Source organism: Carassius gibelio, chromosome A15 (genome assembly GCF_023724105.1).
Source record: "Carassius gibelio isolate Cgi1373 ecotype wild population from Czech Republic chromosome A15, carGib1.2-hapl.c, whole genome shotgun sequence".
Lineage (NCBI taxonomy): Eukaryota > Metazoa > Chordata > Actinopteri > Cypriniformes > Cyprinidae > Carassius > Carassius gibelio.
The window spans coordinates 10,020,631-10,045,986 of NC_068385.1; the positions used below are offsets into that span (position 1 = coordinate 10,020,631).

Below are 25,356 nucleotides of genomic sequence, written 5' to 3' on the forward strand. Positions count from 1 at the left end.
TCAAAATGATTATATATATATATATATATTACCCTTAAGTTAATCCTGTTTGGTTCCATCCTGACAGTCTAGTATCCTTTTGTAGAAATACCTATTTATATGACAACATAAGTATATTATATATATTGAATAAAAGGTAACCGCTCAAAAGATTGGCAGATCTGTGGACTTGTAACACCTCAGAATCAGCAGATGAAAAGCAGTTTATAATGTCAGGTTGTTATTTTGGTTTATGCATTACCGGAAGGAAAACATTCAAAAAATATTTCATACAAATTAATCGGTTTTTATTTATTTTTACTTCTCTTATATTTTGTTAGCACATTTATAAAAAATAAAAATAAAAAAGTGATAGAATGAAGAAAACCAAAAGCCAAATACAGTAAAATGCACAAAATCCACACAAAAAAGAGGAAAAAATGAGAAAAATTATGCACATATACACATCATTGAAAATACAAACTACGGAGTAGAAAAATCAACAGTAATCAAAGAAATGACACTAGAAAATACAATACAGAGAGAAAACATTGGTGTTAAAGCTGATCTTTCACACTTTTCATCCTTCTTACTGCGTTTGGGCAATTTCCACTTTCATACACGAACAATGGGGTATAATAATTCAACATTTAAAACCCAAAAATGTGACTATGACTTTTGAGAAAAGAATGTATGGCAATGAGAAAAAGTGCTACTTCTCTCTTTCTGAGAGCAAATGAGTTCACTCTCACATTCATTATGCTTAGTACAGTACAGCTTAAGATTCGAATTCACTTGCAATATCCAAGTGAATCCATACAGGACTCACATCTAGCCTCGGCTTTGACAAAATATTCACAAAAACATGTGACAGACAATAAGTGGATGTTGCTGGGTGGATCTGACCTGTCTTGTCACAAAGGAAGGTCACATTTATCGCCACTGTTGAGAAGATATTTACTTCATTCTATCCAAGATCTCATACAAACATCTGCGTTTGTCTCTCAGTTATGGAGAAATAATCTATTTCAGATAAGTTTACAGTGAAAATACTGTTAAAGTGAGCAAGGGTGACTAAACCCAAACCCTAACATCTTCAATTCAATGCTTTCACTGAACAACATCAACACTGGAATCTTGATTTCAAAGTTACTCGATTGATTTTACATAATTTTTCACACTGTTTTATGAAATTAGCCATCTGTCATGCAACATGTCAGTCTAAAAGACCCAATTAACTTCCCTCGATTATATGTGGTTAACACATTTTGTCTTTCATAGGGCACCAATATGGCCTGAAACTGATTATAAGCTACAAATATATGGGTCTTCCAAAGGGATTGTCTTCAAGCATGTCTCAAAAGTCTCCCTTTTTTAATCACTATGAATGAAATTCAAGTCCTTAAGGTTGAGTAGCCAACTAAATTCTGCAATTGGTTTCTCTATCGTTCATCTTGACCTGCTTTTCTATTCTAGCAAGCACCGTAGTTAAATGGTAACCTGACTAGAAATCATGAGAACATACACAAAAATCTTGTATCTTGTATGGCTAACCTGGTTTTATATGTATGTATGAGGTTGGAATAGAATGCATATACTTTGTAATGGCTAACGTAAGCACCTTTGTAATTATGCATCTAATGGCATCTAATCTCTTTACCGAGAGTACACTGTGTCTCATTTTATACCCCTCAATGCACAAAACAAAGCAAGAAGGGATCATACTGCAGCTGAATCCATCTGATATGAATTATTACTCTAAAAGTGAAACACCCTGAATAATTGTTAGAGTCAGTACAATGAAAGAACACTAACAAGTGAAGCTCAACAAGCAGTACTGCATGGCTAAGTGGTGTAGGGTACGGTAAGATTGGTGTGGAATAGTATTGCTGGTGAAGATCAGTCTCTTGATCGAAATGTGAGGCTAATCCCCAAAATACCACCTTCTGAATGTACCGATATGTACAAAATGCATCATCTTACATGTAGATGTACTGAAACAAAGCAAATAATAGCACTATTCTCATACTACAATTATGTTTAGGTAACATTAGCCTCAGGTGCCATGTCCGGAAATCCTTTAAAATCAGCCCAGTTCAGAAAAGGTGCAGTTTCATGCTCATGCTGTCCAAAGCATGCTTGTACTGTATATGATGTATCTCTCCACTTCCGATGAAAACCCACATTCAGCTTGAAGGCAGTTTGTCATATTCAAACCTCAGTGAAGGGTCCTCATCTCGCTAACTGAGAGCAACGTAAAGTGTTTATAGTGTTTTAAAATCAGTTCACAAAAATGCAGAAATGTTTGAAAGAAACTTGGCAACATAGATGAACACTAGTGATGCAGTAATACTCTGTTCAGGAATCATCTGACTCCCTCAAACTTGAGAGGATTTCACTGATTCTGCTTCGTTGTGCTGTGAAATCAAATCGTGAGAAAAAAGGGGCTTGCGCTTCTTTCTTGTCAGGCAGTATGTAAAAGGCATCATTTGTTTTTCTAGACCTGCCTTTCACAGTGTCCATTCAGTCCATTGCACGTAAACGTGTGTTTTTGTGTGGCACATTGTGAGACTCTTGGTTGCTTTGGCTGCATTTTGTGCCTGTCTGAGTGTTACAGTATGTGCCTGTTGAGAAAATATGAGTGTGTGTGTGTATGTGTGTCAGACAGGAGGAGGAATCAGGGAGGTGTTTATCACTCTTCTTGTGACATTCCGTTCTCTTCTTTTATTTCCCACCCTCCTTCATCCTGCTCTTTATGCTAGCTGCTGTCATTTGTGCGTTGCAGTTAGACAAAGGCCTCAGGGGTTGCGCTGTTGTTGATCTGGACGTAGATCTTGGGGTCTTCCTCGCGCTCTTGCTTCTCTCGACGCAGCCGCCTGCCGTAACACAGAAGATAACTGGGCAGGCAGAATCCCAGCATGCTCAAGACCAGTAACCCCACGTTAACCTAAGCAGAAAGACATTAAAGCTTGGAGATGAGCAAGCACAAATCTGAAGTAAAACAGATTATCAAAAAAGAAAAAGAAGGCAGGCAGATCTGGATGCGAGCTTGTAGTTGATTGTAAGAAATGGGTGGAGTTTAAAAGCATGGAAATAAAGTATTTAACATAACTCTTAAAAATCAGACATCAAAACTTCAGATTGGCCGCTGATCTGAATATTTGTCCCTCTGAATGTCTGTGCTTATTTTTATTATATGTTTATGGTACCTTTTTGAAGCCTGGACAATATATGCTATGGAAGCCCATTTCCACCATGGAATAAAAAAAATGTTTCTCAATTTTTTTTTTTATCTCACAATTCTGACTTTTCTTTTCACAGTTACCTTTATTATGTTTTATTCTGTAATTGCAATATGTTAACTGAGAATTCTGATTTAAAAAAAGTCTATATTATATTTAGCATTTCGGCAAATTTTGCCTTTGTTACATGGATGATAGAAAATGAAGGTAAATAAATCAGGGCAGAATTTTAATTTGTGGATGCACAATCTCTTTAAATATTAGTAACAGACTGTCTGCTCACCCAGAGTGGATCTCCATCCAGCGGGCCCATCATGGCCATGAAGAGAGGCTGCTGCAGCAATGCAAAAAGTGCGCTAATAAGGGACTGCATTCCCGTCAGACTGCCGAACTGAGAAGAAGGGTACCTGCACCCATAAAATAACATTGTTCTTTAATCGTGTTTAAAAGCAACATCCGTCAACACCCAAAACACAAAGCCATACTCACACAGCTGCATACAAGCCGCCAACGGCAGAGTGGATGAAGCCTCTCACAATGGTGTGCAACACAAAAGACAAAATCTAGGAGGAAAACAAAAAGCTAAGGTTACTCAGTTCTTCCCCAAAGCAAAAATAACCCTACTTTATGTAACACATAAATAATGAGAAGCTAGCTTCTAAACAAAGCCAGAGTCAGTGCTGCCACTGAGGGGTGCTGTTGTGCTACCACAGCCCAATCTATCCACTGCTGTAACTTGAGTGGCTCTGCACCACTTTCTCTCCAATTGGGTATTCTATTACATGCGGGCAACAAGACTGATGTTTTGCTCTCAGTTACCTGTAGAGGAAGATTGGGAACAAGGCAGGTCAATCCAAAGCCGACCAGCAGCAAATTAGTGAAGATGAATGCACGGGTGGCATTGATGATCTTCTGGATCTGCTTGTCGCGTTTCTTTGGCTGAGTAGGATCCCTGAAGGAAAAGCCACATTACGCTTGTAATCAAATAATAATTACATACTGGACTGATTGGCAGTAAGATGCATTAGGCAGCAGGATGCACATCGTCACACTCACTTTGCAACTTGTTTTTCATTTTCGTCCTCACACTCTTTGAGCCTCCAGTCCATGATGTAACCGATCACAGGGGCCGTCAGGAGACACAGCAACTGTAGCACCCCGAAGATAGATGTGTACGTGCTCACTGAGAGAGAAATAAAGTTGAGTCTGAACATTGTTTTAAGGGTCATTACATCAAAAGAGGTTCATTTTGGCAAAAAAAAAATGCCAAATTTTATGTGCTGCTACTGTAATACAGTTATTTGGCTGCCATTCAAAAGTTTGAAGTCAGTAAAATGGTTAGCCACTAAGAAGTAATAATATAGTAAATAATTAAAATTGCACCTAATGTCAAATTAAACAAATTATATATTAACATATTTATTTATTAAACATTATAAAATATATTTATCTATGAATACATACATTTTAATATATTGTAGTATATTTGTATCAATATAGCTTGAGATGGAATAATGCAATTTATTAAAACTTAAACATTTTTCTCATAAAATGTAAAATATCAGAAATTTACAGCCTTTAAAAATGGAAAATACACCATTTCATAGAATGACCCATGAGGTGGACAGATGAATGATTGGATGGACATTATACCGTGCACTGATTCAGCTGCATCATAGCAATCTCTAGCCACCAAGGGCCGGGTTCATGCTTTTACATGACAACATGAATCAATGTCAAATGAAGGTGGAAGAGGCGGTAGAGGAAGGAGGAGGTAGAAACATGGTGGGGGGTGGGGTGAGAGGAGTGAATCAAGAATGCATCTAATTTTGGCTGCAGTCTTACCCATTTCCATCCTCTCCACTGAAAAAACACACCAAGCAGCATGAAAAAGGAGAGAGAGTGCAAACAAGATGACAAGAGACAGACAGCAAGGAATAAGGAGCGTGAACCTGCTGTGGCCATCCGACTACATATTAAACACATGATTAATAGTGTTAGGCAGCCAATCACTGCATGGGAGATCAGAGAACAATTCAAAGGAAAGCTTTAAGAGAAATAGACTAGAGTGCAACAGTGCTTTTTATGGAAGTTTTTTCCCATGATTTTCTCCACAAGCACCCCAAAGACATGAACATTTTAAATGCACTGCAAAAATTAAAATGTATTTATTTAAATATAAGTGATTTATAATAGATTCATATTCTATTACTATTATAATAATAATATAAAAATAAGACATTTATATAATTTATACATATTTACAATTAAAACTGCTTAAAATTTAGTGTAAAATTATTCAGATCATCTCAAACATAAGTTTTCGAAAAAACAGAATGGGACCTTAACTACCGAAAACCAACTGTTGCAGAATGTTCCATAGGTGACATACAGCATTTGAGCTACAGAAACAGCTATTAGCCTGAGGCATCAGACAACTTGTTTGGCAGCATGATGTGAGTATTTGTCAAACACGCATACCTTTGCTTAGGTCTCCATATGAAAGTGACTCCAGAATATTGTTCATGGCCCCCATGTAGAAGATGAGACGGAGCTGAGTCACACACATTGTGATGAGGCTGAGCATGAATATGGGGCTAAAGATGCTCTGCATGAAGGACTGGGCTGAAAAACACATTCAATAAAACTATTATCAATAACAATCATTTTTATAATAATATTTCAAAATTGCACACTGTGATTGGACAACCATATGTGCCAACGCCTTTAACTATGCACATATTCTTGCTGCCATACCATTTACAAAAGCATCTTTCCATTGGAAACCACTGTGAACTTGATCATGGCAATTTAAGCTGGATGCTTCAATGCCTTTAAAACTGCAAAAGCATGTAGGGTCAACGGGGTGCTGTTCCCATGGAAAATGATTCTGCAGATGTTTGGATGGCCAGGCAACAATTTTATGCCTGGCACAGTAACACAGAGGCCGGGGGGTCTGAGTTTGTTAATAATCCACTAAATCGAGTGCCATAAATGCACACTGCCGCCCACTGACCAGCACTAGAGAGGCCTTAACGCTGCCTGTTACCTGGTACACTGGAAATCTGACCTCAATGCACTTGATATGCTCTGGAACAGATGCACAGACACAAACAAATTACCTCATTATTTCTCTAAATACACAAACACACACACACACACACACACTTTCCAGTCGCTGCAATGAGTCTGACAGTAATTGACTGCAGTAATGGAAACACAGGGTGGTGAAGGCATTAGCGCTTTATGGATGACAGTTAGACTGGATCAGCATCAGTCTGTCTTTCTCAAAGATTTCCAGCTGCATCTCTAAAACAGTTCCTCGGATCTATCTGCCCTCTCCCTAGCCACCTTCTCCACCCCTGCCAATTTTAGCCCCAGACATACCCCAGTGCCATGGGTCCTCCAAGTCTGAATCAATTGCACGGTCCGTTTACTACAAAAGAGCCCAACCCAGACCCCCGTTGAGTGTTGCAAACCCCCCCCCCCAAAAAATGTGCAGGCAAGGAGTGGGGGTATTTTTGCAGTATTCTGACAAGTTTGAGGTGAATTTGGAATAATTGCACGGCACAGATTTGGGTTAGTAGAAGCAAAGTGCAAACACAGCATGTGCCTTCAGCCTCAAATGGATTGGCAAACTCCAGATGTCAGAAACGGGGTGTAAAGCCAATGAAGGAATCCCCATGCACAATAAAGGGGATTTACTGAGGACCGTTCATTAACACTGCCCCCGAATATTCCCAGTTTGTCTGGACACCAAGGGGTGCTCAGTGAGGGGGGAGGTGATGTACAGTGGTGAAGGCCAAGTCTCTCTGTCTTCTGTCCAGATCTTTCTGAAATATGCATGAATTCCAGATTACATAAGACACTTCAATGTGATGAACAAGGACTTTGTTCAACACATTAAAACAACGGAAATAAATTAGATTTGGTAAGCCAATTGCCACTATTCTGACTTCAAAATTAACAAGTTACATTACAGATAACTTTAAATCACTCTACAGTTGGCCCTCATGTCACCAGCTCATTGGTTTGATTCTTCAGGGTCTTCATGAAATGTGTGCAACATACTTAGGTTAAAATTCCTGACTGGTTGTGTAAAACAACACCCTTGTAACCATGTCAAAAACAGCTCTGTGCACAGCGACCCGTTTTGGTGCATATCTCTTTAAATGATAATGAGCTACTGCTCACCCCGCCCCTCTCTTCTATTTTTTGTTTATTCGGTGGCACATTATCATCAAAAACAAAACGAATCAACTGTGTCCTCAGTGCCTCAGAAATAAGCCTTGTCAATACAAAACATGTCAGTAAGAATGATACTCACATTCCTCCTCAGACTTGCACTGGACCTCCAGATCAACGGTGGACAGGCAGAGTTTATTGCCCTCTTGGGTGGCCAGCTGTTGAGGATTGTTCTTCATTGAGTGGCCAACACTCAATCTCCGACCAACGGTGGTCACCTGCCTGTAGAACTGTTTCCCTGTGATCTTATGGTCAAAGCCCAGCCAGCTGAACTTGATCTTCACGCTATTAAAGGGACAAGGTTGAGCGTGAGACAATGGATACAGCAAACAAAATCATGGCAGATCAATTCAAATCTTTGTTTTTCTTCCAAAAATGAACCCAAGATATACTATTGCTCAAAAGTTTGAGGTCCGTAATACTATTTAATGGTTTTGAAAGAATGCTCATTAAGGCTGCATTTTTATTGCATTATATGTGAAAAACGTATTTATTAGAAATATTTTAAAATGTAATTTATCCCTGTGATGACAATGATGAATTATCAGCTGCCATTACTCCAGTCTTAAGTGTCACGTGAACCTTCAGAAAACATTTCTTCTTATTATTAATATTGAAAATGGTTGTGGTGATTAATATTTTTGTGGAAACCGTGATGCATTTTTTTCAGGTTTTTTTGAGGAATAGAAATGTCAAAACAACAGCATTTATATAAAATAGAGATCTTTTGTAATATTCTAAGTGTCTTTACTGTCACTCTTGATCTATTTAATGCACCCTAGCTCAATAAATGTACTTATGTAAAAAAAAAAAAAAACAGCAATGCACAGACACACTGAACACATACGTGTAATCCATATCCTCGGGTCCAGGGAATGGCTCGAGTGGCCAGTTGAAGAAGCAGTTGATGTAGACCAGGCCGGCACAGCCAGCCCACACCAGGAGGATGGTGATGAAGGCAACACCAAGGTCATAGATCACCTGATAGACCAACAATCATCATCATTATCACAGATTTAAGATTGGCTTAAACAAGTCCAACTTGGGCCTCAGGTTTACCTTTATTCCTGGGAAGGTGACGGCGGATGAAGCATAAGAGCCAATCATGAGTGCGATGAAAGTGGAGCGGAGATCACCAAACATGCTGGGAAGCTACGGAAGAGATGAACAAGGGAAATCAAAAACCTTTCAGGTTTGAACTTTTTTAAAGACTGTACTTGGGCCCAGTGCCCATCATGAGTAAGAAAGGCAAATAGATTTATACATATGTGAACATAATATACAAGCCATGAGCAAAACAAACACAGAAATGTTGAAACAGGATCTGCTGTAAATGACAAAACATGTCAAAAATAGCAAAAGGTATGAAAGTAAACACATCAGGGGAACAGTGATATTCTCTGATGGGAGCAGCATCTTTGCTGTGAATGTTTTTAGCAGTGAGAGAAAGTGTAAGGGACGCTGGAGAAGCTTGCATAATGCTGTTGCCTTTAAGCAGGGCGGAGGAGTACAGCACTGGCTGTTCCGTACTGCACTGTCAGAATAAACAACTGTCAGACACCACCGAGAACATACAGAGGAAGGAAGAGAGCCTGAACGACTAAGATAGAGAACGACAGGGTCTCTGAGAAGGAAATGAGGCAGAGAGACCAATGTTTTCTTTATTAGTATCAGTAGTATGCAGTGTATTTTTTAGTGCTCAATAGTATTCAAGAGAATATTCTTAAAGATCATTAGTCTACAGTACACTTTTATATTTTATTTATTTATTATTAAGTTAATTTTTTATTATTTGTTATTTATTTTTTAAAGATTTATTTCAAAGTAAATTTAATTTAATATAGAATCAGAAACAGAATGAGATTATTTTTTTTGTGTTTAAGCAAACACACACACACACACACACACACACACAAAACAAGACACAGATAATATAAATAAAATAGGATTTAATAAAACTGCATACAATTAATAATTAATATAATTTCATCAAATAAATTATGTAAAAATAATTCATTAATATTCATTCCAAATTTATAATTTGTCACTTATTTTTATTTTATTTCAATTTAATTTAAATAATGAATTAATTAATTTATATTATTAATTTTTTTTTTGCAAGTTTTTACATTTTGTCAGATTGTTCTACTCCATGTTTCTTATTGTCTGTGTATTTTCCATTTTCTCTGTATATACAAATCCTCCTTCTATGTCCCACCTGTTGACAGTTGCCAGCTGATAGCGTCTACAGTATATGGCATCCACAACACACAGTTCAACATCGACACAGATTTTCTGACAACTCTCTGAAGCTCTCCGTTGGAACCCAACCCAGACGTTCCTAGAGCCGAAACATCCCAGATGACACTTACAATACCTCTCACATCGCATTGCGCCTGTGGCTGGAGAAGCTGTGTAAGAACAGCTTTTGGCTAATGGACTTTGAACAGAGCCAATGACGAACAGAGCTCCACATGATGAGCCTGTCAGACAGAGACTAATGGCTATTTTCTTGGAGTTGAGTAACATAAGTACCCAGAGACTGTATCAAGAACACTCACTGATAGCTGAAACCATACACCCCTCCCCATCGCCCCTACAACACATGTAGTCATCTATAAAAACGTCTTTACTGCGATGTAAATTATTTTATTTATTTGTGAATTAAATATATATTTATTTTATTTTTATATGTTGAGGTTTTGTGGGAAAACAAGTCAATTAATGAGAAATCACACCCATCGTCATTTTGATTTTGGGTTACTCATCCCCGTTTGTGCAACATATGACCACAGAAAGCTGTCAAATCCTTTTTCATGCTCTTTCTGTGTGAGGAAGGATGGTGAGTCATTGGAAATGGATTGGGGGGAGGGGGATAAAGTGGTTTAGTCATAGTTGCTACCATGAGAGAACGACAATGAGAGAAAGGAAATGAATACAGGGACAGAAGAGAAAGAAAAACTCTTCAAGGCAAGCCAGTAAAAGCTAGTACAGGCTGGTCATATCCTGACATTGCAAAATCCAAACATAACTGCCAGAGGATCACAGATACTCTGTCTGTCAGTTATATTCATGATAGGCCTACTTAATATGCGCTTGGTTATTATTTGTTCCACATTTAGCTGTCTGGTTGGCCCTGATGCATTTTAGTTGACTAATTCTAAAATAAAATAAAAAAAAACATTCACATCTCCTTTTGAGCCAGAATTCAATGGACACACGGAAAACACCATTGTGTATGACATGAACAGCTTGTCTCTGATTATGATGGCATGAGTGTTGTTTAATCTAATAATGTTTTCTGAAGTCTACAAGCTCTTATTCTGCCATTATAACCCATTTGTCTATTCTGTTCCTCACTTGACTCACCATCCTAAAGAAATGGGTTATAAATGGATTGAAGGCACAAATACTAAAAAAGAAAACAGCATTAGTGCATCAGAGAGAGAGAGAGAGAGAGAGAGAGAGTGAGACAGAGCTGAGATTAAAAAATAACAGGATATCCCCAACGAATCCCTAATTTTATAGCTCAGAGGTTGCTATTTTATATATTTGATTCCATCAAAAATGTATAATTTATGTCAAACAGTAAGAGTATAATTTATGATATACTGTACAATAAGAGTATAGAGCTATAAAATGAACATGGATTAAATACTAATACCTTTTCTTTATCATTGCAAATATTAGATAGATTTACTTAAAAAATTATTGTGTAAGATAAGAGGATGTTCAAGGATTTAATCTAACCCATTGGTAAACAGGTTTTAAAGGTTCAAAGAGCAAAACAGCCTAAAATCTGAAGTTGTGTTGGGTAAGACGTGATGTGATTGCTTGTCACAGAGCCAGTGGATGGCGGACAGTGACAGACACAGTGCTAAAACAGGATAGAGGATTGAGGTCAGACAGTGAATCAGGTGGCTAGGAGGAGGCTGGGGGGGTGGTGGGGGAGACCGGTCCAGCCATCAGACAAAGAGCTGAGTCAGTGCACTGGGAAAACATCAGAGGTGTGCTGGGAGGAAACACAAGCTCTCCTGCACTTAACTTCTGGACTATTAACTGCTGAGTGCACAAATACAGAGAGACGGATAGAGAGAGAGACAAAAAAGTGAGGAAAAGAAAGAGCCAACTTCACCTAACTTGGTTAGTTTTAAGAATTATGAGGCTAGGTTATTTCTAGAATATAACGTTCAGAAAAGTTTCTCTTCAGCAGTTCAGTTCAATTCAAGTCTACAGACCTTATGCAACCTTACGTATGCAGCCATCTTTAGAATTTTGTCTTTGAGCTTCCTTTTTTGCATAGATTTTTTATAGCAGCTGTTTCTATGGACCATTATTCATAAGCTGTCTGCCATCTTGGAATGGTCAAAGTAGGTCCATGAACACTTGAGATCAAGTTGTCTATATTTCTGCAACCCTAGTAATACACATGTATGAATATCTTTCTCTGCAATAGACTTGAAAATGATTTTGTTAAATTCAATACAACAAGACAAACAAGACAGTACAACCTATACTGTGAACCCCAGGTTCTAACATCTTGTCACAACAACCAGCAGTGTTAAACACACAGTTGTACAGAACAGCTGGGAAAAGGTTATAAGAACACAACGGCTGAGATAACAGTCTGTACTGTTCCACTATGCACTCATGCATGTTAGTTCACTCTCCCTCTGTGTGTGTGTTTTTCTCTGTATATATGTAACAGATGGACGGTTGCCCGGACAAACTAAGGCATGCTGCAAAGGTAGCACAAGAACCCGGGACAGAACATCAACAACACAAGTTCAGAAACTGGTTCGAGGAACTGCCTTCAGTTATGAACTCTCGAGACCCCGATGAGGTTTTCTATGACCTCAGAGCAGCGTGCAGAAACAAGAGACAACCACCCTTCAGCTGGCAATGAGCACAACTTCATGTTTACTCCAACCCAGTCTGCTCTCTTTACATCTCCTGTTGATGTTTCTCAATATGAACCCAATGCACTGCACTGAAACATGAAACTAGACAGAGAGAAACAACTAGTGGTCAAACCGATATTGGTTTTTTGACAGCCAATGCAGATAACTTGGAAAGCAGTAGAGCCGATATATATATATATATATATATATATATATATATATATATATATATAAATAATATTAATATTTAAGAAATGTTAAATAATTTCACAATGGATTAAAAATAAATGTGCAAAATGAAAAGAATTTAGATTAAAAAGTATTTTTTCACAAAAAAATATTTAATAAAAATATAATTTAAAAGGAAGTAAACACTGAAACCAAAGTATGCATTCTAAGGTAGCATACTAAACAGAACTTCACATGTGACTGATTCGCACATTCCAGACAGGCCCTACCACTGGGCCCTTAGGTCCGGGCCCACCCATTTTGGCCCAGGCCTATGAGTAGTGAGTGATTTTAATTCTAGCGGTTCATCCAATAAGCAGCCCGAGGAAAGCTTTGAGTGAAAGCTTCTCAGCCAATCAGTGGCTTCTACCCCACATGTGGACTCTGCATCGTCACGAGCAAATGATCCAATGAAATGAATGACATTGGCGGACGTTGATTAGAATAGTATGCTATTTTGAATTCAGCCACTAAGAATGAGTCATTGAATCATCCACTCAACTCATTTGTTCAAAAACACAGATTCATTCAGAAGGCTATGGTGCTTTGAGTGTTTGCTAAGGTTTTGTAGGTGGTTTCTAGACCGTATCTTTGGCATTGCAGTGTGGTTGCTTGGGTATTCTACATGGATGTTATGGCATTGCTAGGTGATTTCTAGGGAGTTGCTAAAAACTATTTTCAATCACAATCTATGTTATTGTCAGCCAATTTTAGGATGCTGGAAATCCAATTAAGAAAAGGGTCTCTATAAAGATGAATAAATTATGCACCAGTTTTTGGGAGCAGGAAACAGTGGCATGTGGCCAGTTTATGAGATTGCGGTATGGTCTTTATGCAAAAGACAGGAGAGGACAGGACACCCATGGAGACCCACAAGTATTACATGAGCACTTACTGTGAGCGAAGTGAAGGTCATGCACATTCCTCCAAACCCATTCAGCGCCAGCGCGAAGAAGATTAGGATGGAAAGATCTGCGAAAGAAAAAGATAAAGAAGGTCAATGACAGCGGGGACAGACTGGTATTAACAGTAATGGTGGATTGCATACATACTTCTAGGGTCACTAGCCCCATATGCAATCATGACGCAGGAGAGGGCAAACGAGGCACTGTGAAAAGATCATTTCATTTTATTGAAATAATATAATAGAAAAGAAAAGAAAATTAATAATACTTTTTCACCATATAGTGCATTTTTATTTAGAGTTTTTAGATGCCAGTTTTCCTCTTGTACCTGCCAAGCAGCCTTAATTTGCGTGGGCCGTATTTGTCCATGATGATGCCGAGGGGCAGCGTTATGGCGCTGAGGAGGAAGGAGCCGATGGTGAAGGCCAGGTTCAGCATTTCATCTTGCTCTTTACAGATGGACCAGCCATTCATCTGAAGATTATCCTCCCCTTCACCTCTCAGGACTTCTGTCGTATTGTTTTCATTCTCAGATATGTTCTTCCCTGTACTGTTACCTGGAGGATTGGAGAGGGCGAGACAGAATGTAACCAAACTGAGCAATCTAATCACCAAACTTGCACTAACCAGTGTGGAAATTCATGTTGGTTTAAGCCGGTCTTTTCAGCAGGGTAGTCAATGTACACATGGACTAACTGCAACTCTTACTTTTAGAAAACCAGTTATAACACTCTGGGAAGTGAAACAGGAAATGCTTTTGTGAGATACAGTGGCCACCATTGCGCCCCCCTCCCAAAGGGGCCAGGATGCTGGGCAAAGGGTCAAATAAACAGGCTGCTCTACACTGTAAACAACTGTCAGAAATAGCATTAGAGTGCATCTGAACCCCCCACTGGAGTTCAGCCTCTTAAAACTGCTAAGGCATGTGCAGCTTGACTAACATTTAACCCTGTCCTTTTACCCAGGCTTCCCTGGTTGTTTTGACTAGAGATAATCACGCTTTGGCTGGGCAACAAGTCTCATACTCGGTTCTTGAAGATTCAAGAAAACTGTTTATCCACGCATTGTTCTGAAATGCAAACAGCCTTGAAAATGTTCTGGAATAGCTTGTTCTGAGCTGGACAGATGGGGACGGCGCTGTTTGCAGCATATGGAGGAAGCTGTTATGAACATAACAGGGTGGCCAAGAGACATTTGTGTGAAGGATTTTTGTTCAAATGTGATAAGTAAACAAATGACATGTGTTTGTGGAGCAGAGATGGTCTGAGTAAGTGATTAAAATGAGAAGAATTGGGTTAAAGCTCACTGATTGATTATTAATAGACATATCTGCTGAGCTTTAGATGTTTTCCTGAGTAATGAAGGAAGCGCTGAAGGAAGTCAATACACTCCAGCTTCAACAGCTGCTGCAGTTAGCTGTAACAGACTGACACAAAAAGTGGCATATGTTTTCACTCTTCTTCATGAAATGATTGAATAAAAAAAAGGATGTTCTCTATTCAGTCTACAATTTCAGCCATATTGCTCCTCAAATTATAAAGGTAAAAAATATATTTTATATAATTATTTTAAGACTGTTAAGATTTTTTGGATTGTTATATAAAATTTTATTTTATGTTACCCTACCTTTCAAAAGTTAGGGATTAAGATTTATTTTTGATACTAAATATTTTTTATATAATAAAAAAATTATTATATTTTTTTGATAATAAAAAATTTGATACTTGGATAAAAAACAACAACACAGCTTCAACAAAGACATAAAAAAACACACTGTTTTTTAAATAATAAATGTAATATTTATTATTTATTTATTTGTTTGTTTGAGTACCAAATCAGCATTATAGAATGATTTCTGAAGTAATTTCTGGAAATTCAGCTTTGCCATAGAAGGAATTAGTTATGTTTTGAACCAATAAATGTAGATTTGGTTAACATAAGAGACTACTTTTAAAAAACATTTTTTTTAAAACTTACAGACACAAAACTTTTTAAATGTAGTATACTTTTTTTATAAATACAATTTCAAATAGAAAAATAAATAAAATTTTATAAATATTTAACAAAAAAAGAGACCTAAAACAGGCTCCATTTTCTTTAAGTTTATTATTTTTCCTCTGCTTTTGGGGGAAATATGACTTACAGATGTTCTTGCATGTTTTGTTGGATTCACCTTTTAGTTCTGTTCAGATGAGCAAAGAGCTCTATTGTTTCAGATGTTTCAGATCCCACTTTTCTACTAGATCAAAATCAGAGACATCCAGGCCTGGTTTTCCATTTGGTTTGAAATGGAGAAGTGAAAGAAGAACAGAAAGAGATTTCAACACGAGTCTGAAGTACAAAAAAACGTCATGAACTCAGACTCGGTTCAAACTGGGCTGAAGCATTTAGCCAGACAAGCATTTTCCTTGTCAGTGTTTCCTCACGCCCGCTGATTAAAGAGAACCAACCAGCTGATAATGTGCTGTGAAAAGCTGAGTCCAAGGAAAAAGTAGGTGAGGAAATGGCAAGTTAATCTCATATTTACACTGAGCAAATGCTTGAGCCACATTTACTTCCTTGTGTCATCAGTCATGTGAGTCCTGGTGTCTGGAATCTCTGAACTAGATGCTGACAACAGTTGAAATGAAAGACAGAAGGGAAGTGTGAATGTACCGGACTGCAATATGCACTGATAACTGTATGCTCTCTCACTATCCCATCAATAGAAGTGTCAAATTGGTTTTGTACTAGTTATCACTCAATGTATGCTAACAGCAAGGACATCTGTGTTCTTGTGTTTGGAATTTGAGCCTCACACTTCACATTGTAGCATGAGCCACAAACTCTCAAACAGGAGATGAGTGAAGAATGCCGTCCAGACGTGCCTTTTAGATCATGGCTATCAGAGTAGCCAGACTGTTTCTTCAGAATTGTGATAAATTGCTTAAGAGGCAGATTTCATAGTGTAAAAATAAATCAGGGCCCGTTCGGAGCATCGTTGAGCCTCCTGACCAGACCTGTTTTCTCTATCTAAAAAATAAAAAATTACATATATAAAATTTTTACTATTACATAAACTTATGCAATTAAGTAATTATAAAATCTTAAAACTGTTGCAGTTTTACACAATAGCCTCTGTTGCAAAATAAGAAAAAGTTTGTAAGTCAACTCAACATCTTTGCTAGATGCATCCCAAAGATGTTTTAGGTCAAACAGTAAAACATTTATTGTTTAAATCTGAGTGGGGAGAGTGTGATAGCAAAGCTATTAAAGCCATTAATATTGTATATAGGTAAGACTTTCCTTTGAGTTCACATAATTATTTGCAGCATTAAGTCTGGCATCTATAGAGCATTTAATGTCTTTATGAGTGTCAATACATTTATGTTTGTTTCTGTAACTCAACCTGCACTGAGAGCACTCTTTTCTTCCCCTCCTTACCTGGTTCTCTGCAGAGGTAGGAGTAAAAGCCCTCTGATTTTAACATAATGAGCAGTGAGCCCCATCCGAGCAGAACAGCAGAGAACAACAGGTTTTCGATGACCGCAGTAATCGCCATCCACCATCGCCTGGAGAAGGCTGTGGCCAGTGAGGGGGCCATGACTGAAGGAGATGATACAGTCTGTGCTGGTAATACAGAGGAAAAACCCAGTAAACTAGGAAATCCTGTGAAAGTAGCAACAGAGTTGGGTATTAGATATTTAATGGTAAATATTAAATAATATTATTAAATTACGAAACCTTTTACATATTAAATACATGTATAATGACACATTTTACATTGTTATATATTTTTTTATTCTCCCAACGATTTCACAACATTGTTTTTCACAGCATATAGAGAATGTTCCTTTGTTGCCATTTGTCATAAGCGCAACTCCCTCAGAACATCATTTATATCCCGTTTCTTTGTCTCGCCTTGCTATGAAACAACTCGTAAACAAAAAACAGCTGAGTTCCAAAAGAGAATGTTGTTGATTGAATCCCCGCCCACTTGTCCGCCTCTAGTCCCGCCCTACTATCCTCCGATTGGCTGTCCGAACGCTCGCTTCTCCCCTCATTGGCTACCCGATAAACAGATTCAGAGAGCAGCTCCACGTGAGACCAAGATCCAGCCGGTTCGAACCAGTGCGGCGCGATTCGATCGCTTTGTGTTCCTAAATATCTTTGTGCAAAATCTATTTAACCACAGGGGACGTGACATTACGTCGTAATTATACGATTGCTTTGCATAAGCGGAGCGGTTTATGGGATGAAAATAGAAATCTTGCTCAAACTGTTTTATATGTTAATTTAAGCTTCATAATAAACATTGGAAATTGGTCGTTTTACTGGTTGGATCTATTTGCGCGCGAAGTCTCCTTTGTGTTAATGATAAGCTGTATCCTGCGGAAAACGAGCATCCCTAAACTGGTCTGAACTGGACAGGCATCATCATCAGTGCCTCCGCCTGTGTGTTTATGTGTACCCCTTTCCCCTCCTTCATGCACACAGAGCTCAGCTGTTCGTGGATACACTCTCTGCACACTCAATAACAGACGCGTAAAACACACTTCCTGCTTATCGAGTCACACTATTGTTCTGCACTAGGCTAAATAAATACTCGCTGTATAAATGCAGACATTGTAATATATACCTCATATATGATGTACAAACAGTTATATTTGCCATTCACCATATGAAACTGCAAAACACGGTTTCTGACGGCAGATGTAAGAACAAGAATCAAATAAAACGCCACTTACATGACAACCATTAAGCATTTTTTTTTTCAGAATTAAACAACTGTCGAAGCTATTAGCGTAAGTTGAATATAATACAGCTGTTTGTGATAGATTCTGAACAAAGATGCGGGATAAAACTAATACACCGCTTTATAGAAATCAAATAACACGTCTCAGTCCAGCTAGTGTCATAACCACTGATTTATATATATAACTATATTTTAGATCAGTGGTCAAAACGCAAAAAACATGCATTGATATGATAAATACAAAGATTTAAGAATGGTGGAAATCTGATAATCGTTGTCATATGGAAGAATTATCCTAGGAAAAAATATCCTTTTTAAAACAACATCTAATGTAAACCTTCTTCCTAAACGGTTTTGTGAACTAATACAATATCGACAGTCTTAACGAGTAAACTTACAATAGAACAATCTTATAAAAATATATACCTATTTTCCTTCACCAAATCCTCGCTTCGGCTGTCTTCAGAGTAGAAAAGGAATAAACAACCTTCTGGTGCCGATTTCACTCTTTGGGTAATGTTCATACATCAATTTACTTTCCAGCATCTCTTATTCCCGATTTTATATTTGCACCGCTTGCTTCACAAAAACAAGCCAACTTTCCCATTGGCTGGCTCCTGAGCTAGAGATGAAACCAGCCAATCAGAGCGCAACTCGGCTAATATATATATATATATATATATATATATATATATATATATATACACACACACACACACACACACACACACACACACACACACACACACACACACACAAATAAAAAACTGAACTAAGCCGTCCTCAAACTTCATGATTTCTCAAGTAGTCAAGCTGGTATATTACTGCAAAATGCACCAAAAGACTGACTTATGTACCATATAGTAACATATCGTCATTGAAATCGCCAGATGTCTCGATGGGACATAGCCTACATTATGGTTTTCACAAGAAAAATCAACAAATCACTTTGCTCTCTGGTTCCTATCAGATTTAAAGCTCTTTTCAAACTTCTGAAGTTGCATTTATCAGTGGTCGGTATAACAAATATAATTCACATTGTATAAATAGGCTAACCGTGTAGAAAACATAGCCTAAAATAACAGGTCATTATACAGGGGAACTGAACATATGACTAAAGCTTTTTATTGTTGTTGATTGTTGTAACGCTATTCTTTCTAAGCACCAAACTGAACAAAGGGATGAGTCACAAAACATCACGTCGGCATCTGGTGGTTTAAATGAGCAACTACATTGCGGCTATATACATGGCTATTTTGTGAGTTATTAAGTATATTAAATATTCCTCCGGAACCAGTAGAAACCTTTTTTCTTCCGTTTTTTTTCACGTCAATAAACTTAAGCAATGTTTGAGACTCATCACAACAGACGTGTGAATGTACATAAATAAGCTTTTGCATTCAAGGCAGCAGGCATCAATGTATGACGCAATTCGGCTTGAACTTTGAAGTGATGACAAACCACAGACTCCATTAACAAACTGGAATTTGAAGAATCCATATTATGTTTATTGAACATCTATTTGTACATCTTGCTTTAACAACACTTGTACTTTGCATTGCAAGCACTACTAACCAATAATACTTATAACAATTCACATTTCATGATGTTATGACAATTAATGATATATTACACATATTTTATGCAACTTTCAAAAAGAATACAATAATGCAATGCTTCAAAAATAAATCATCTATCTATCTATCTGTATGATTAAAATGCTTTTACACTTATACACTTTTACACAAATATACACTTCTGTGATTTTAGCAATGTTTCATATGGTATCTTTAAAATAAATGCATTTACTAACCAAAGAATACCCTGGCTTTGTGTATTTTACACTTACATTTTTACTTCTGTTTATGAAGTTTCTAAGAGCAACCCTGAGCTCTGCATGTAAAATCACCCACAAAAATGGAATAAACAATTGTATTCTCAAACAGGTCTGAGACACTATAGCATAAAAGAGAAAGAAAACAATAATTTATAACAAGTACGAGAAGAACAGGTGTGGGTAAAGAACCCATTTTAGGACCTCCGAAATGTAACACACAGCTTCAATCAAACCTGACTGTGTTGGTTTTAACTAAAACTGCGACAGATTTTAAAATAAAAAGATAGCAGTGCTTTCACAAAAGAAATATATGCAATTCATTGTCATACAAATGACAGCTCCTTAAAAGTCCAGCAGAGGGCAGTAGTAGCCTGAGTGGTTAAAGAAATAGTTATTTATAGTGTAAACACACCGTAATGACGGATTTGTTTCTTACAAGCATCCTGCTTTTCTCTTCACGAGACTTTAATTGATGGACTGTTTGGATTACTTGCCAGATGCGTGAGAGTTGGCAACCCTGGTTTAATGCATTTTCAGCTATTTTTCATTTTTGGGTGAGCTATTCATTTAACAGTCTAATATGTATTAAAAGTGTTATATCAGAGCAATTGTACCAATATGTAAACTAATGTATGAATAAAACGTGTGAGTGAAAAAGAACCAGTTCTGCAATACAAATGATGTTTTAGGGAGCTACTCCACTGTTTTTTTTAGGTTGTGGGTCAGATGCAAACTTTAATGTCAAGGTTTGGTCTGGTCTTTGCAAATTCTTTCAGTTTCTTGACACCATCTTTGGTAAACTTGTTGTCAAACAACCTGCGATGAATAAAAAATATATTTGAGGCATCTGTGTTACACAATCACCTGAAATAAATCAGCTCGAAATGTTTCTTACCACAGATACTCTAATGTAGTGTTCTCTTTCAGGGCAGCCATGAGGACTTCTGCTCCTTTGTCTGTCACTAGGTTGTCACGAAGTCTGTACGATGCAGAATGTTTAAACACGTTGAACTTTGAAGATGAGTAAATGATTTGAGAGACTGAAATGTCAGATTCTCTTTTACCTGATATCCGTCAGTGTGCGATTCGTCCTCAACAAGTCTGCAAGATAACCAGCTCCAACATCTCCAATTTTATTGATGGCCATTCTAATAAAAATAATGATATTGCAAACATAAGACAAGTGCAACATATGTGTATTTGTAGATAAATAATATCTTTTTTCCCTTCCACTGTTCACCTAAGATCAGTCACAGTATGGTTTTCTTTCAGCGCTTCTACGAGGATCTTCAGACCTTCACAACCAAGCCCTGTTGCAACCACCCTATATTGGACATACACAGCCATAATAAATTTGCACTTGCAGCATGACTATTTCCTTTTATACATGTAAGTATTTATCATTTTATATATATTTTTTTATTTGCCATTTTTATTTACTTTATATATTTTTAAATGACTATATTTAAATAAAGATTTTAATTATTTATTTCACTTACCAAAGCCTCTGAATGCAACAATCTGGGTTTCTCAGAACAAGGGATAACACAGATGCTCCCTCTGGCCCAAGAGGATTCTGGCCCAGGCTTTATGTAAAGAACATACAATAAATATCACAAACTAAATAAACAATATTTAACCTTGAGTGTTTCACATCTGCCTCCGAACAATTACACCTACAGTTATAGTATTTACCTGAGTGTTGAGAAGAGAGGAAGGACTGGTAGGAGCTGGTATAATCCTTGAGCATCGAGTCCTTGAGCATCTAAATTTAAAACCTGCAGATCTGGATTGAGCTGTAACAGGAAAGCCAGCTCGCTCCAGTCCCTGTTTCCCGAATCGGACTGATCTGAGGTCTGCTGTGAAAGAACCTTCATCCAACTCTGTAGCCGCTGTGACAAACCAGGGTCCTGGGCCTCATATAGACAGTGACAAACATTGACCTGCCTCTCCGGGCTGAGGGTGGAGCTCTGGAGTTGGGAGTGTAAGAGATGAAGGAGGAAAGGTGGAGTCGGCTCTGGAGAGGGGTGGCAACGGAGCAGATGCATCTTGGGCCCATCAGGGAAAAATCCATTTAGGATGAGACGTGTTCTAGGAACCAGCAGGCCACTTACAAACCTGGATAAGCAGAAATGGAGTCATTGTAAATCAAAAGGTTACAACCTGAACTAACCTTTGCTTGGTATTAAAAGGTCAATTGATATGATCCTTGCATTCAATACTCTGTATATGTGAGTTGCATTTTTAATGTATATTTGAATAAAAAGACAAACAAAAGATGAGTATCACATCATTGAGCTGCTAAGGAAATGCATTTAATATGACAGCAGTTTTATAAGGTACCTGCAGAAAAGATCCATGTGTCCAGACTGATGTCGTTCACCAAAGTGAAGGGCCTTCTTAATACGTCTGCGGAAGAGATGCTGCGGTCTGCTGAATTTGTTAACAGCTGATGCCATTTGCTTAAATGCAGATTGAAGGTAGCGGCCTGTGCTTGGTTTGAGGCCTGAAAATGGATCTGATCCTGAGAGTGACTGGAGAACATAGTACAGGGCAGCAAGAAACTCCTGCACGCTAGTGTGGATAAAATGAAAGCCCTTTTCAAAGGTGAGAGATGCTCGATCCTCTTTAAGTACCTCAGAGAGAAACACCTGTGAGAGTTTGGTGCTATCCAGATTAAAAGAGTTCAAATCAGAGCTTTCAAAGATGAAGCGTCTCTCCAAGAGGCCTTTGAAGGCCATAGCTCCCAGGCTTTTTAGGATTGGCTGCATTTCCCCAAGGACGTGAGGGGCGTGCTGAAGCCTGGTGTGATGGGAGCCCTCGCTACGCCCTTGCACATGGAATAGCAAGACAGATTTAACAAAGCAGCAGTAGATTCCAGAGATTGTGACTGGTTTTGAGTTCTCCTCAGAAGATCCCAATGAAGAGATTGGTTGGTTGGTTTCCCCAAGGCCTTCTTTGTTTCCTGGCTTGGCACTTACAGAATCAGGACAAAGGCAGGAGCCGCCATCATGCAAAGCAGTGGACACAATCCAACAGAACGCGGGAATGTGGCACATGAGGAGAAGGGGTTTATGGGACGACACCGAAGCCCACACTGCATCGGCAGCCTCGGGAGAACTGCAGTTCTGCTCAAAGTACTGCTTCTGCTGATCGACAGAGAAACCGAGCAGACTGTAAAACTGGCTGACCAGAACTGGAGGAACTTTGGAGACCGCGTGAGGTCTGGAAGTTAGGAAAATGGACACTCCTGGAAGCAGATTGCCTTTGATTAGGTTCACCACAATGGATTGTATAGGTTGCACACGCTCCGGATCCGAACACTTGGGAGTGTGTTCAAAATTAAGAGGGTAGCAGAACTCATCCAGACCGTCCAAGATGAGTAAAAACTGGGTTGGGTTTGAGTTCAGTAACTCATGCAGGAAAGGTTTCAGATGGATGTAGTGATCCGAGAGCAGGTCCTGCAAGCTCTGCTCTTGAGTTATGAGGTTCAACTCACGAAAGGACAGAGATAGGATAATCTTAGACAAGTTGGTTTCGGCAGCCCACTCTCGCACCAGGCGTCTCACAACCGTGGTTTTCCCACTTCCAGCAACTCCTGACAGCATGTTCACACCACTCGCTGGGCTGCACAGCAGATTCTCATACACGTCCTTGAAAATGCAGATCTCGTCTGCATGTGTCCTGAAAGCATCCCCGACTCCTGCTGACTCGTGTCGGCGTTGAGAAGACGATGCATAACCAGCTTGTCTTGAGAAGGTGATATCAGTCCAGCACCCGGTCTGATCCTGTCCCAATGTCTGTCCTTTGATGCTGAGATAGTCCAAGAGGCCATGCTGTCTGGCCAATATGTCCTTGTGTTTTTTTAGATGCTCTTGCCTGTTGGCCTGTCCTAGTTTGGTGGTCTCATCTTGAACACTTGGTAGTATGTAAAGAAAAGCCCTGCATGATTCCTCTCCTCTCCCATGTAACACATCCAGCAGAACTCTAATACATTCTCGCTCACCCAAAACAGCTGAACCTTTAATAAGACTCAGGTCCTCCTCGGTCACTGCACCCACATTAAACAGGACGTCTAGAAGGCGTGTCAGGTGTTTGCTGTAGTCCTCCACCAGCTCCACACGACGCTGTTGAATCTCTGCACTACAGGGTCCAACATCCATCACTTTAAAAGTTCCCGATTATGGAGGGCATTTGGGGACCCCTAATTAAAGCCTAACCTTCCCACAAAGGAAGTCAAAACAAAATGTTTAAAAAGTCTAAACTTTATTCTTTTTAAATAGAAGTAGGCATATTTCAGAAACAACGTTTCACAAACAATAAAAATCACAAGCTTACAAAAGGTAAGTGGCGTTTTTGGAGGTGACCATGGCAACAGTCATCGAGCATTTTCTGTTTAGATCGGTGTCGGACAAATCGAAAACATCGAACTTTATAGTTTAATTCAAATGTATTTGATTACAAATGTATATGGATAAAACTTAAATCACAAAACATTTGTTTTTATGTAAAATCTTCTTAAATATTACAGTCGGGTAACAATGAATAAAGAAAAATTCGCGCGAATACGTCACACCCGGAAAACGATCTGAAATTCCTTTAAAAAGTATTACAGTCGATTAACCCCCATTCAATTTACTATATAAATCATTGATATACAGTATTAACAGTCCCAAATAACCACAGCGGGGAAAAAACAAAGCGAAATGATTTAATAAATAATAAACGAACTTACAGGGTAACACGCATTATTCCCACACTTCCGTAGACGCTCACTGATTTCATAGCTGCTGAAAGTGAAACTATCCTGTGCAATACAGTAAACCTAGTGTGAACAACTCACATCTTGTCATTAAATCCGAAACTCTGTGGATTATGTGTAGACTACTACTAAATGACACGTTTATTCATCGCTACAGTAAAACATTTTTGGTGTCTGAAATATGAAATACTCTGTAGCCTGTTTTCTTCTCCAAGTCACCTGATATATTGCGCAATAGCAGAATAGAAGAAGTTGAAGGATCTCCGCCCAAGTCAAGAATCACTCGTACACTTCTCCGAAGTCGTCTTTTATTTGTGGCTGCTTCTGTTTACCACTGTACACGAATGAATGATATCACTCAATTCTAAGTTGATTCAACTCCAGCAGTTTATCGTACAGACTCTACTAAAAAAAGCTTGTTTTTGGTGTTCATTTATTCAATAAAACTTTTGACAGAAAAAAAAAAAAAGACCAAGAAATTGCCAGTGATACCATAATGGCAACATCTGTCGCTTTTTCTCC

The 25,356-nt window shown here is 38.3% G+C and overlaps 2 protein-coding genes and 1 long non-coding RNA gene across 5 annotated transcripts; 1 reads left to right on the top strand and 2 right to left on the bottom strand.

Annotated features, from left to right (window-relative positions):
- Positions 1-265: 265 nt before the first annotated feature.
- Positions 266-18,789, bottom strand: LOC128029156 (large neutral amino acids transporter small subunit 4-like). Its single transcript, XM_052616747.1, has 14 exons — positions 18,662-18,789; positions 16,924-17,109; positions 13,829-14,057; positions 13,648-13,703; positions 13,491-13,567; positions 8,526-8,618; positions 8,314-8,447; positions 7,549-7,751; positions 5,703-5,846; positions 4,278-4,404; positions 4,041-4,173; positions 3,711-3,784; positions 3,505-3,628; positions 266-2,926 (listed from the first exon to the last, which is right to left on the bottom strand). The coding sequence occupies exons 2-14, from the start codon at positions 17,081-17,083 to the stop codon at positions 2,765-2,767; spliced, it is 1,716 nt and encodes a 571-aa protein (XP_052472707.1). The 5' UTR covers positions 17,084-17,109; positions 18,662-18,789; the 3' UTR covers positions 266-2,764.
- On the top strand, positions 17,052-21,773 carry LOC128029159 (uncharacterized). The gene is made up of 3 exons (XR_008187303.1): positions 17,052-17,189; positions 21,345-21,461; positions 21,577-21,773. It is a non-coding gene; the product is annotated as an uncharacterized LOC128029159 (long non-coding RNA).
- Positions 19,713-25,069, bottom strand: LOC128029155 (NLR family CARD domain-containing protein 3). Of its 3 annotated transcripts, none has more exons than XM_052616745.1 (8): positions 24,808-25,069; positions 22,416-24,287; positions 21,768-22,190; positions 21,572-21,658; positions 21,313-21,396; positions 21,137-21,220; positions 20,968-21,051; positions 19,713-20,888 (listed from the first exon to the last, which is right to left on the bottom strand). In XM_052616745.1, the coding sequence occupies exons 2-8, from the start codon at positions 24,233-24,235 to the stop codon at positions 20,795-20,797; spliced, it is 2,676 nt and encodes an 891-aa protein (XP_052472705.1). In that variant the 5' UTR covers positions 24,236-24,287; positions 24,808-25,069; the 3' UTR covers positions 19,713-20,794. The 3 variants fall into 3 exon arrangements, with proteins under 3 accessions (XP_052472705.1, XP_052472704.1, XP_052472706.1); XM_052616744.1 differs by having other exon boundaries at positions 22,416-24,292; XM_052616746.1 differs by lacking the exon at positions 24,808-25,069 and having other exon boundaries at positions 22,416-24,563.
- Positions 25,070-25,356: the final 287 nt, after the last annotated feature.